This window comes from Venturia canescens, chromosome 6 (genome assembly GCF_019457755.1).
Source record: "Venturia canescens isolate UGA chromosome 6, ASM1945775v1, whole genome shotgun sequence".
Taxonomy (NCBI): Eukaryota; Metazoa; Arthropoda; class Insecta; order Hymenoptera; family Ichneumonidae; genus Venturia; species Venturia canescens.
In genome coordinates, this window is record NC_057426.1 from 21055008 (window position 1) to 21067918 (window position 12911).

At 34.5% G+C, this 12911-nt stretch overlaps 1 protein-coding gene across 1 annotated transcript in view; it reads left to right on the forward strand.

Moving 5' to 3' along the window:
• Nucleotides 1-8651: 8651 nt before the first annotated feature.
• LOC122412685 (uncharacterized) overlaps nt 8652-12911 on the forward strand; it is a 38109-nt gene continuing 33849 nt past the window's right edge. The window contains exons 1-11 of the mRNA XM_043422425.1: nt 8652-8660; nt 8849-9049; nt 9217-9553; nt 9648-9767; nt 11053-11220; nt 11297-11377; nt 11624-11683; nt 11780-11854; nt 12157-12213; nt 12310-12384; nt 12687-12743. Coding sequence (XP_043278360.1) covers nt 8873-9049; nt 9217-9553; nt 9648-9767; nt 11053-11220; nt 11297-11377; nt 11624-11683; nt 11780-11854; nt 12157-12213; nt 12310-12384; nt 12687-12743 — 1207 coding nt within the window. The 5' untranslated portion in view covers nt 8652-8660; nt 8849-8872. The remainder of the gene's footprint in view (nt 8661-8848; nt 9050-9216; nt 9554-9647; nt 9768-11052; nt 11221-11296; nt 11378-11623; nt 11684-11779; nt 11855-12156; nt 12214-12309; nt 12385-12686; nt 12744-12911) is intronic.

The window sequence follows — 12911 nt, forward strand, 5'->3', positions numbered from 1 at the left end:
TTATTGGTATTATCAAGCTGCCTGCTAAGGCTAATAGCTTTTCGTATAAATAGTGCTACTTAAGTTTTTTTCATAATCTCGGTTATTCCTATAATAGTGATTTTTAAGATCTTAGCATACGTTTTTTAGCTGTTAGTCTTGTACACTTTTTTCATATTTTTTGTGTACTGTGTGTTGTTGCGTTGTGTTGTATCGGACATTTAATATGCCGCCAAGGCAGCAAAAACGTTTGCCCTTATCCGACCGCATTAAGGACGGACGAGTTTTCCAAAAGAGCGGTACATCTCCCGATGGCCGGACTATGTAAGTTTGAATAATTTTGGACAATTTTCTTCTTGCATGTTTATTATATTGCTGGTTTTTAAACGGTCTCAACTTTCATTGACCATAGCTATATTTTTACCAGCGGTTTACAAACATGTGCGTGAGGCGGAAAGGTCGAAGCGAAAAATTGTATTATAGTTGCGAATCTATTTTTCTTTTTCATACTGAATATAAAGAATTCCCATTTTTTACGATCAATAATCAAAATGGATAAACGCCTCATATTTTGGAATTTTTCCAAAAAACATGCAATTTTTTTTATGTGTAAACATACACGGAAATGCTAGGGAATGTATCGTCTCGGACAATGGAAAACTACGGTAGCAATAGGGCTGTTGAATGGGACGACCGGGGTTTGTTTACATCCCGCTAGCATCCCTGTGGCCAGCTATTTCTTTGGCCGGTCTCATTCTCTCTCTCTCTCTCTCTCTCTCTCTGGGTTGGCTAATGCCTGGACATAGTGATCTTAGTTTTCTGTTGCTTCTTCTACTACATGTAAATTTTCATTATTTTATTTGTCTTTAGGTTTTTTAAAATTTTAGTCTATTCCATTGTGTTATATATTTTTTTGAGCTTTGTTTCGCCGTTATTTTAAGAAGATCACGTTTTTCGTATTATCGTCGTCAATTCTGGGTTGTTATTTTTCTTTTGCGGTTTATGTGGATTTTGTTATTTTTAATTTCAAGTAATAGTTGGCTTCAACACATACGAAACTATATACTTTCTTTTCCTCTGCTCGGGAGAAACTTAGTTTCAATACTTTTGATCTATAATTCTTCCAACACTCCTTAAAAACTTTGATTTATGTAACAAAAACGCCGGTTATCCTCTGCTGATAAACAATTAACTTCAATATAATTCGACAATAAGTTTACCCTTCAGTGATAAAACAAGTTGAGTTTGATCCAATTGAAATTTTTTTTCCCACTCCTGAAAATGAAAGTGGGCTGCAATAAACTTGTTTTTCCTCTGCCAAAGAAAAGGTTGGTTTCAATATTTTTAGTTGAATTATTCTCCAACGCTCCTTGAAAAATTCAACGGATTTAATAATAGGTGAAGGATCCCTTACTAAAAAACGAATGGGCGTCAACATATTCAGACGACAGATTTTTCTTTTACTGGAAGAGAGTTTGACTTTGATATCAGTGAAAAAAAGATTATTTTCCTGTGTTGAAAATGGAAGCTGGCTTCTGCCAACTTGGCAAAACTTTCATTTCTTCTACTGGGAAAAATCAAGAATAGTTATCCTTTGCTAAAAAACGATTGAGTTTGAATATATTCGACTATTGTTTTTACTTCGCTCAAGGAAAATTCCACTTTCATATAATTTCAGTGTTTCCGTCCTCTGTCTAAATAAAAGTTGACCTCGACACATCCCACAGAACGTTTCTGTCCACCGCAGGGAAAAACCTTGATTTCAATATCATTAAATGTTTTTTCCTTCCGCTAAAAATGGAATTAAAGATAGCAATGATCTCGGAAAAAAGGATTCCATTCCTTCGCTGATTAAAAAACCCAGTTGTGATATCTTAAATGAATTATTTTCCTTCGCTCATTGAAAAAATTGACTGATACTATCAGAACAACGGTTATTCCTTGCTAAAGAAAACACGCGGGCTTCAACATATTCAGACAATAGTAACTGAAAAAGAATTTGACTGCGATATCATTGAAAAGTTTATGTTTCCGTACTGAGAATCAAAACTGGCTTCCGTTAACTTAGAAAAACTTACATTTTCTCTGCTGAAAAAAAATCAAGATTCAGTATCTGTCATTTATCTCTTCCCTACGCTCTTTGAAAAATTCGACTAATGAAATTGGAACATCAGTTACCCTTTGCTCAAAAACGACTTTGCTTAAATATATTTGGACTATAGTTTTTTACTTTGCTCTTGGAAAATTCCACTTTGATATAATTTCAGTGTTTCCGTCCTCTGTCTAAATAAAAGTTGACCTCGACACATCCCACAGAACTTTTCTCTCCACCGCAGGGAAAAACCTTGATTTCAATATCATTAAATATTTTTTCCTTCTGCTGAAAATGGAATGAAAGACAGCAATGATGTTGGAAAAAAGGATTCAATTCCTTCGCTGATTGAAAAACCCAGTTGTGATATCTTAAATGAATTATTTTCCTTCGCTCGTTGAAAAAATTGTCTGATACTATCAGAACAACGGTTATTCCTTGCTAAAGAAAACACGCGGGCTTCAACGTATTCAGACAATAGTAACTGAAAAAGAATTTGACTGCGATATCATTGAAAAGTTTATGTTTCCGTGCTGAGAATGAAAACTGGCTTCTGTTAACTTGGAAAAACTTTCATTTTCTCCGCTGAAAAAAAATCAAGTTCCAGTATCTGTCATTATTCTCTTCCATACTACACTCTTTGAAAAATTCGACTAATGAAATTGGAACATCAGTTACCCTTTGCTCAAAAACGACTTTGCTTAAATATATTTGGACTATAGTTTTTTACTTCGCTCGAGGAAAATTCCACTTTGATATAATTTCAGTGTTTCCGTCCTCTGTCTAAATAAAAGTTGACCTCGACACATCCCACAGAACTTTTCTCTCCACCGCAGGGAAAAACCTTGATTTCAATATCATTAAATATTTTTTCCTTCTGCTGAAAATGGAATGAAAGACAGCAATGATGTTGGAAAAAAGGATTCCATTCCTTCGCTGATTGAAAAACCCAGTTGTGATATCTTAAATGAATTATTTTCCTTCGCTCGTTGAAAAAATTGTCTGATACTATCAGAATAACGGTTATTCATTGCTAAAAGAAACACGCGGGCTTCAACATATTCAAATAATAGTTACTGAAAAATAATTTGACTGCGATATCATTGAAAAGTTTATGTTTCTGTGCTGAGAATGAAAACTGGCTTCCGTTAACTTGGAAAAACTTTCATTTTCTCCGCTGAAAAAAAATCAAGTTCCAGTATCTGTCATTATTCTCTTCCCTACGCTCATTGAAAAATTTGACTAATGAAATTGGAACATCAGTTACCCTTTGCTCAAAAACGACTTTGCTTAAATATATTTGGACTATAGTTTTTTACTTTGCTCTTGGAAAATTCCACTTTGATATAATTTCAGTGTTTCCGTCCTCTGTCTAAATAAAAGTTGACCTAAACACATCCCAAAGAACTTTTCTCTCCACCGCAGGTAAAAACCTTGATTTCAATATCATTAAATGTTTTTTCCTTCCGCTGAAAATGGAATGAAAGATCGCAATGATGTTGGAAAAAAGGATTTCATTCCTTCGCTGATAAAAAACCCAGTTGTCATCTCTTAAATGAATAATTTTCCTTCGCTCATTGAAAAAATTGACTGATACTATCAGAATAACGGTTATTTCTTGCTAAAGAAAACACGCAGGCTTCAACATATTCAGATAATAGTTACTAAAAAAGTATTTGACTACAATGTTATTGAAAAGTTTATGTTTCCGTGCTGAGAACGAAAACTGGCTTCCGTTAACTTTGAACAACTTACATTTTCTCCGCTGAAAAAAAATCAAATTCCAGTATCTGTCATTATTCTCTTCTCTACGCTCTTTGAAAAATTCAACTAATGAAACTTGAACAACAGTTATTAAAAAGCATTTCATTGCTTTGCTGATTAAGAAACCCTGTTGTGATATCTTTGATGAATTTTCTCTCTTGCTGGGAATATTTTTCTTCTCTCTGCTGGGAAGAAACTTCGTTTCAATATCTGTAATTAATTTTTTTTGCTCCTTGAAAAATTTAATTGATCTAATCGGAACAATATTTATCTTCTGCTGAATAACAGTCTGCCTTCAATATGTTCGTACATTAGTTACAAAGCATAAGTGTGCACGTCGTATTCATTCGTGATCCAATTTAGAATTCGAAAGGGCTTGTTTGAAATCACTTCAAAAAAATGAAATATAATCAATCCTTCAATCTTATTGCATAGTGCATTCCTGTATTGAAATCATTTGGTTAATCATTGAAACAAACTCTAGTTCGATTTCTCTTGATTTCCCAGTTATCTACGCTGTAGCTGGAAAACTATTTGTCAGGACACGGCAGTTTTACGGAAAAATTCAAACAATTCCTCTGCGAATCAACTTGGAATGATGCTATCTCTTAAAAAGTACTTTCTAATCAGCGCGCAATAAATTAATGGGGATTTTTCTTATGTAGAGTTGAAGTAGTGCGAAAAATATTTTGAATCCCAACATTTCTAAACATCCCATGTAGTTGTGATCTGCGCGTCGGCGTACGCGCTAGTTACTCGCTCGTACACGCTCGAACTCGCTTGCGCAGTCGCTGGTTGATTACTTTGTTATGGTACTTCATTCTGTGTTGACACGCCGAGCGCATCGTACTGATCAACAAATTTTCCATAGTGTTCTTTCTTTTTGCATTTTTCTTTATTATTGGTATTATCAAGCTGCCTGCTAAGGCTAATAGCTTTTCGTATAAATAGTGCTACTTAAGTTTTTTTCATAATCTCGGTTATTCCTATAATAGTGATTTTTAAGATCTTAGCATACGTTTTTTAGCTGTTAGTCTTGTACACTTTTTTCATATTTTTTGTGTACTGTGTGTTGTTGCGTTGTGTTGTATCGGACATTTAATATGCCGCCAAGGCAGCAAAAACGTTTGCCCTTATCCGACCGCATTAAGGACGGACGAGTTTTCCAAAAGAGCGGTACATCTCCCGATGGCCGGACCATGTAAGTTTGAATAATTTTGGACAATTTTCTTCTTGCATGTTTATTATATTGCTGGTTTTTAAACGGTCTCAACTTTCATTGACCATAGCTATATTTTTACCAGCGGTTTACAAACATGTGCGTGAGGCGGAAAGGTCGAAGCGAAAAATTGTATTATAGTTGCGAATCTATTTTTCTTTTTCATACTGAATATAAATAATTCCAATTTCTTACGATCAATAATCAAAATGGATAAACGCCTCATATTTTGGAATTTTTCCAAAAAACATGCAATTTTTTTTATGTGTAAACATACACGGAAATGCTAGGGAATGTATCGTCTCGGACAATGGAAAATTACGGTAGCAATAGGGCTGTTGAATGGGGCGACCGGGGTTTGTTTACATCCCGCTAGCATCCCTGTTGCCGGTCATTTCTTTGGCCGGTCTCATTCTCTCTCTCTCTCTCTTACTCGCTCTCGCTAGATTGGACTGCTTGAATGGGTTGGCTAATTCCTGGACATAGTGATCTTAGTTTTCTGTTGCTTCTTCTACTGCATGTAAATTTTCAAGTCTTTTCGGTTATTTTATTTGTCTTTAGGTTTTTCAATATTTTAGTCTATTCTATTGTGTTACGTATTTTTTTGAGCTTTGTTTCGCCGTTATTTTAAGAAGATCACGTTTTTCGTATTTTTTGCTTCGTCAATTCTGGGTTGCTATTTTTCTTTTGCGGTTCATGTGGATTTTGTTATTTTTAATTTCAAGTAAGAGTTGGCTTCAACACATACGAAACTATATACTTTCTTTTCCTCTGCTCGGGAGAAACTTAAGTTTCAATACATTTGATCTATATTTCTCCCAACACTCCTTAAAAACTTTGATTTATGTAGCAAAAACGACGGTTATCCTCTGCTGATAAACAATTGGACTTCAATATAATTCGACAATAAGTTTACCCTTCAGTGATAAAACAAGCTGAGTTTGATCCAATTGAAATTTTTTTTCCCTCTCCTGAAAATGAAAGTGGGCTGCAATAAACTTATTTTTCCTCTGCCAAAGAAATGGTTGGTTTCAATATTTTTAGTTGAATTATTCTCCAACGCTCTTTGAAAAATTCAACGGATTTAATAATAGGTGAAGGATCCCTTACTAAAAAACGAATGGGCGTCAACATATTCAGACGACAGATTTTTCTTTTACTGGAAGAGAGTTTGACTTTGATATCATTAAAAAAAAGATTATTTTCCTGTGTTGAAAATGGAAGCTGGCTTCTGCCAACTTGGCAAAACTTTCATTTCTTCTACTGGGAAAAATCAAGAATAGTTATCCTTTGCTAAAAAACGATTGAGTTTGAATATATTCGACTATAGTTTTTTACTTTGCTCTTGGAAAATTCCACTTTGATATAATTTCAGTGTTTCCGTCCTCTGTCTAAATAAAAGTTGACCTCGACACATCCCACAGAACTTTTCTCTCCACCGCAGGGAAAAACCTTGATTCCTTGAAAATGGAATGAAAGACAGCAATCATGTTGGAAAAAAGGATTCCATTCCTTCGCTGATTGAAAAACCCAGTTGTGATATCTTAAATGAATTATTTTCCTTCGCTCATTGAAAAAATTGTCTGATACTATCAGAATAACGGTTATTCATTGCTAAAAAAAACACGCGGGCTTCAACATATTCAGATAATAGTTACTGAAAAAGAATTTGACTGCGATATCATTGAAAAGTTTATGTTTCTGTGCTGAGAATGAAAACTGGCTTCCGTTAACTTGGAAAAACTTTCATTTTCTCCGCTGAAAAAAAATCAAGTTCCAGTATCTGTCATTATTCTCTTCCATACTACACTCTTTGAAAAATTTGACTAATGAAATTGGAACATCAGTTACCCTTTGCTCAAAAACGACTTTGCATAAATATATTTGGACTATAGTGTTTTACTTCGCTCGAGGAAAATTCCACATTCATATAATTTCAGTGTTTCCGTCCTCTGTCTAAATAAAAGTTGACCTCGACACATCCCACAGAACGTTTCTGTCCACCGCAGGGAAAAACCTTGATTTCAATATCATTAAATGTTTTTTCCTTCCGCTGAAAATGGAATGAAAGATCGCAATGATGTTGGAAAAAAGGATTTCATTCCTTCGCTGATAAAAAACCCAGTTGTCATCTCTTAAATGAATAATTTTCCTTCGCTCATTGAAAAAATTGACTGATACTATCAGAATAACGGTTATTTCTTGCTAAAGAAAACACGCAGGCTTCAACATATTCAGATAATAGTTACTAAAAAAGTATTTGACTACAATGTTATTGAAAAGTTTATGTTTCCGTGCTGAGAACGAAAACTGGCTTCCGTTAACTTTGAACAACTTACATTTTCTCCGCTGAAAAAAAATCAAATTCCAGTATCTGTCATTATTCTCTTCTCTACGCTCTTTGAAAAATTCAACTAATGAAACTTGAACAACAGTTATTAAAAAGCATTTCATTGCTTTGCTGATTAAGAATCCCTGTTGTGATATCTTTGATGAATTTTCTCTCTTGCTGGGAATATTTTTCTTCTCTCTGCTGGGAAGAAACTTCGTTTCAATATCTGTAATTAATTTTTTTTGCTCCTTGAAAAATTTAATTGATCTAATCGGAACAATATTTATCTTCTGCTGAATAACAGTCTGCCTTCAATATGTTCGTACATTAGTTACAAAGCATAAGTATGCACGTCGTATTCATACGTGATCCTATTTAGAATTCGAAAGGGCTTGTTTGAAATCACTTCAAAAAAATGAAATATAATCAATCCTTCAATCTTATTACATAGGTCATTCCTGTATTGAAATCATCTGTTCAATAATTGAAACAAACTTCAGTTCGATTTCTCTTGATTTCCCAGTTATCTACGCTGTAGCCGGAAAACTATTTGTCAAGGGACGGCAAAATTACTAAATGGGCTTATAGAAGATGGATATCCCCATTCGCAATACTGTGTTCCAGACGATATGGTTGAGCATATATGTCGCTTTAAAACTGTCTTATCGGACGCTCTTTCTCGGCATTGGTACAAATTAAAAGATTTGTACGATGCGTATGCAGTTCTGTAAGTATTTTCGCGTAGTTTCATAGTTTTTCGTATGTGCTTTTATGTATTCTCTAAAATAGTTAGCTTTTTACCATATTGATTCATCGATAAATCTCAAAAACCGTATCTTTACGGCAATGAGTAAGACGTACTATTTCTTCTTAGCTTGTTGATCGGAGTTCTCACTTTTATTGTTATGATTGCTATTCCCATATCAAGTCATCCAGAAGCAGCCAGCCATGTTTCATTCCGATCCATCATGAGCTTTATGAAAGAATGCAGAAAGAAGCATTATCCCCCGAGTCCCCATACGGTCCGTGAATTCGTGGATCGACTCGTTGATCCAGTGTTTGCTCGCAATCTAGAGTACGATAATGGTCGACTTTCTGTGCGTTTGATCATTGACAACAGCGGTGCACAGCATGCCCTATTTTTCGATAAAAATTTCGTGCGGCAAGAAATGGCTGAGGTATCAAGGCTTCTTATTGATGGAACGTTTTGTTCGCGACCCCGGATTGATGGAGTATATCAATTGCTTACTATTATGGGGATAAAATTGAATCACGTAAGAATTGATTTGCATTTAAAGCATGCTAAAGTATAAAACTAACAAATTCGATACCGTACAACAAAATAACAGGGTATGAGGTATGTTTTATTATATTAAACGTGATTGCAAATTGTGTTATAAAAAAAAATTCATGATTTGATAGCGAATCCGATTCTAATTATGTTTACTCTCATGGCCTCTAGGGCTTCCCCTTCATATGGGTCATCATGACATCAAAGACGCAAAATGCTTATGAAGCATGTTTGCAATATGTAAAAACACATATTCTGCATGCGCATAACATTCTTCTTGTGATGAGCGACTTTGAACGCGCATTGCGGAATGCTGTTTTGAAAGCATTTCCAACCGCTCTAAGTACGGGTTGTAATACCCATCACGATCGTGTAAGTATTTTGAGATTAGATGATATGATTTTTCAAGAAAGAGAATGAATAATAATATAAAACTGATTTATCATCAACGTAAAACCATACTATTGAAGTTGACGTTTCATCAAAACAATAAGTATCCAAGTATATGTCAATTAAAATAATCATGTACTGGATTTTAGGCGATATATAAGAAAGCCAGGGCCCTCCATCTTCAAAATTTATTTCGGACCAACGCAGAAGCCAAAAGTTTTTTCAAAAAACTTTTGGCTCTGGCGTATTTGCCTGCTGATCATATTGCCAACCAATTCGAAACTATCAAGAATAGTTTAACACCGACAGTCCGAAGACAGCTGAACCCACTATGCGACTATTACGCCCGGTATTGGCTAGGAATTGTCAAGCCAGAGGGCTTTAGCGTCTATGGGCTTAGCTGTCGGACGAACAATATCGTGGAGTCTTATCACAGCAGACTTAAGCACAGGATAGAAGCTCGCCCTGGTCCCTGGGACTTTGTTTGTAGGTTTTGTTTGCAGTCGAACGTAACTACACGCAATTCTTATTTTCAATAAAGGGATGAAATGGGATTAATATTGACAATTTTGTCCAACAGGCAAGCTACTCAAACTACAAGCCAACGTTCGATCGGACATCGAACACTTAAAAAACAATGTACCGATCGGCAGGCACGCACGTTATTCGACAGTCTTCAAGCAAAAGAAATTGATAAAAGGTTAGATTAAATAAAGATCATTTTGATTCCGAATCAGCAATAACTGAATGCCTTAGAGATAGATTATCATATTTGTTTACCGTAATTTCAGTTTGTAATTTGCGAATATATTTTTACGTTATTTGATAGTATATATATCTATAATAATATTTCGAATATAGATGGGTCATTCCATACCAAACCGACCAAACCGTGACCCCGACCATTTTTGATTTTTCTGAAAATTTTCTATTTTGTATTTACTGAAAGAAGTCATTCCTAATTATTTTAGATATTTTCCTCAACTTATCTGATCACAATAGATTTTTAAAAATTTCGTACAATTCTTTTGTAAACGCCCATAACTTCTTTAATAACAGAGATATCGAAATAAAATAGTAGGTCATTTTTTTCGTCTTGAGTTGTAGTTTTCTGAAAAAAGTACGAAAAAAAAACAAAATAAATTTTCATACTTTTTTTCCAGTTTTTAACCAAAAATATTTTGATCAAAAATATCGGTTAGAACACATTTATATTGCTACGTACACTACCAGGGCACAGTTTCCCGACGACAAGCTAGAAAAGTTGAATGAAATTTTAACACAGAAAAAGTATTTTTTTTTTTATTTTTAATTCATTAGAGTTTCATCGCATTATTTTCTAAAATTTTTTTAACCTGAGTTTTAACCTGTGTGCTCTCGGCGTTGATCCAGATTTTTCGTGAACTATGGAATCTTATTAGAATATCTATAAAGTAAAAGAAGATTCATTTTTATATTAGAATTTTTCATTGATAAATATCTTGAAAACCTTATTGATAAAATCTTGGAAAAAATCTGATAAAATTCTAATTAATTAGAAAACGAAAAAAGATAAAACTTTTTTTTCTGTCAAAATTCCATAAACAGAACCCCATCGTTTTCGAGTTACGACATTGAATGTACTTGAGGCCCTCGGCCCGCTTCGCGGTATCAGAGCTACATCGCGCCTTATCGCGGGAATGTAAATATGTACTACAGTCACATGCATGTGTCACACAGGTACAGGCACCTGTGGGTGACTCATACATACGTCTGGAGCTACGTTACGTTCATATTTAATTCTCGCAAAAAGTCTACGAGATCGGAAATCGAACCGAGGGCCTCCCGATGCTCTGGTTTAGAGGCAAGTACGCTAACCACTAGACCAGAGCGCAAGTATTATTTGATATATTACTTAAATATGTGAAGACGTGTAAAAACATCGGTGTCCAAAACAAAAAAAGGCACATCTTGTATAATAGCTAATCTATTAATATTCCATTTAGCGTGGCGTGAGCTGCACATGCTTGAAATTACGGTAAATGAATTCATCGAAAAGGCAGCGGCTTTAAAAGGCAATATCGAAATAATCATGGCTAATCACGAAGATATGCAAGAAAATGACGAGGCTCATGAACATGAGCTGCAGGAAACTCCATTGGTCAATCCATTAGGTAAAATTGTTTGTTTACATTAATTCAGGCTTATGAATCATGGTCGCAAAGTACAATCTCCCCGGAATCATTTTAGATCCAGATTTCGAGCGAGAAATATTCTCTGAGGAACCACCACGATGGCTCCTGGACAATTCCATAACTTTTCAAGAAAATGGTAAATAATACCGATTAGTCGAAGCAAATTTTGTATTCTGTTTAGGTAATAGACGAAAGGAAATACCACGAGTATCTTCCTTTCTTAAAAATGTCAAGTAGCTTCCTCCAACATTTCAATTATATAATGAACGTACTAACCTTTTAAAATAAGTAACATTTAAAAAATTTGCTTAGATCATAATCACAATTTAAAAAAATGCAATTTCGAATAAATTAAAAATATATATGAATTTTTTATCCGTAGAACAAGTTATGCCGATTGTGATCGATGACGACTCGGACGCTTCGTCACTTGTTTCTAATGGTAATTTGCATAACACTGTTTTTGGAACCATTTTTATTGTATTCGTTTATACTGGAATTGAAAACGTAATTGCTTTTGTACACTTATTCTTTGCAGCCAACAATGAAGATGTGGGAAATTTGCTTCTGGGTGATGAAGAACGGAGGACATTCCCACAACCCAACATAATTGGTAATTATTTTCGATTCATTGCAAGCACAAAGCAGTATCTCAAAATATTCTCATTTTTAAATTGAAAAAGAAATTATACATAGTAATTGAAAGCTTCAATTGATACATGCATATTTTAACACGCTGACGTATTGAACTGTGAGAAAAAAGTAGGCGAACTTTCTCCACAACTGTCTATGATCAATTAAATCGTGTTTATATTTTTAATGACCAACACTCAGAATAATTTGCATTGAATTTTTATCTAACCGATTGCAAATATCAGATGTAAGGAAATACCCTCATCATTTTTTGCTCTATAGAAAACCAGCCGATTGTGATCGACGACGACTCAGACGCTTCGTCACTTGTTTTTAATGGTAATTTGCATAAGACTGTTTTTGGAACCATTTTTATTGTATTCGATTATACTGGAATTGAAAACTTAATTGCTTTTGTACACTTATTCTTTGCAGCCAACAATGAAGATGTGGGAAATTTGCTTCTGGGTGATGAAGAACGGAGGACATTCCCACAACCCAACATAATTGGTAATTATTTTCGATTCATTGCAAGCACAAAGCAGTATCTCAAAATATTCTCATTTTTAAATTGAAAAAGAAATTATACATAGTAATTGAAAGCTTCAATTGATACATGTATATTTTAACAAGCTGACGTATTAAACTGTGAGAAGAAAGTAGGCGAGCTTTCTCCACAACTGTCTATGTTCAATTAAATCGTGTTTATATTTTTAATGACCAACACTCAGAATAATTTGCATTGAATTTTTATCTAAGCGATCGCAAATATCAGATGCAAAGAAGAATCCTCATGATTTTTTGCTCCACAGAAAATCAGCCGATTTTAATCGACGACGACTCGGACGCTTCGTCACTTGACAGGAATGGTAATTATTCATGAAATGATTTTCGGAATTATTATTATTTCATTGATTTATACTGCATCCAAATACTAAATTGATCTTCTATGAGCTGCTTCTTCAGCCAGCAATGAAAACATAAGAAATTTCAATGAAGAAGTATCAAGGGCATCCCCACAGTCCAATAACCCTGGT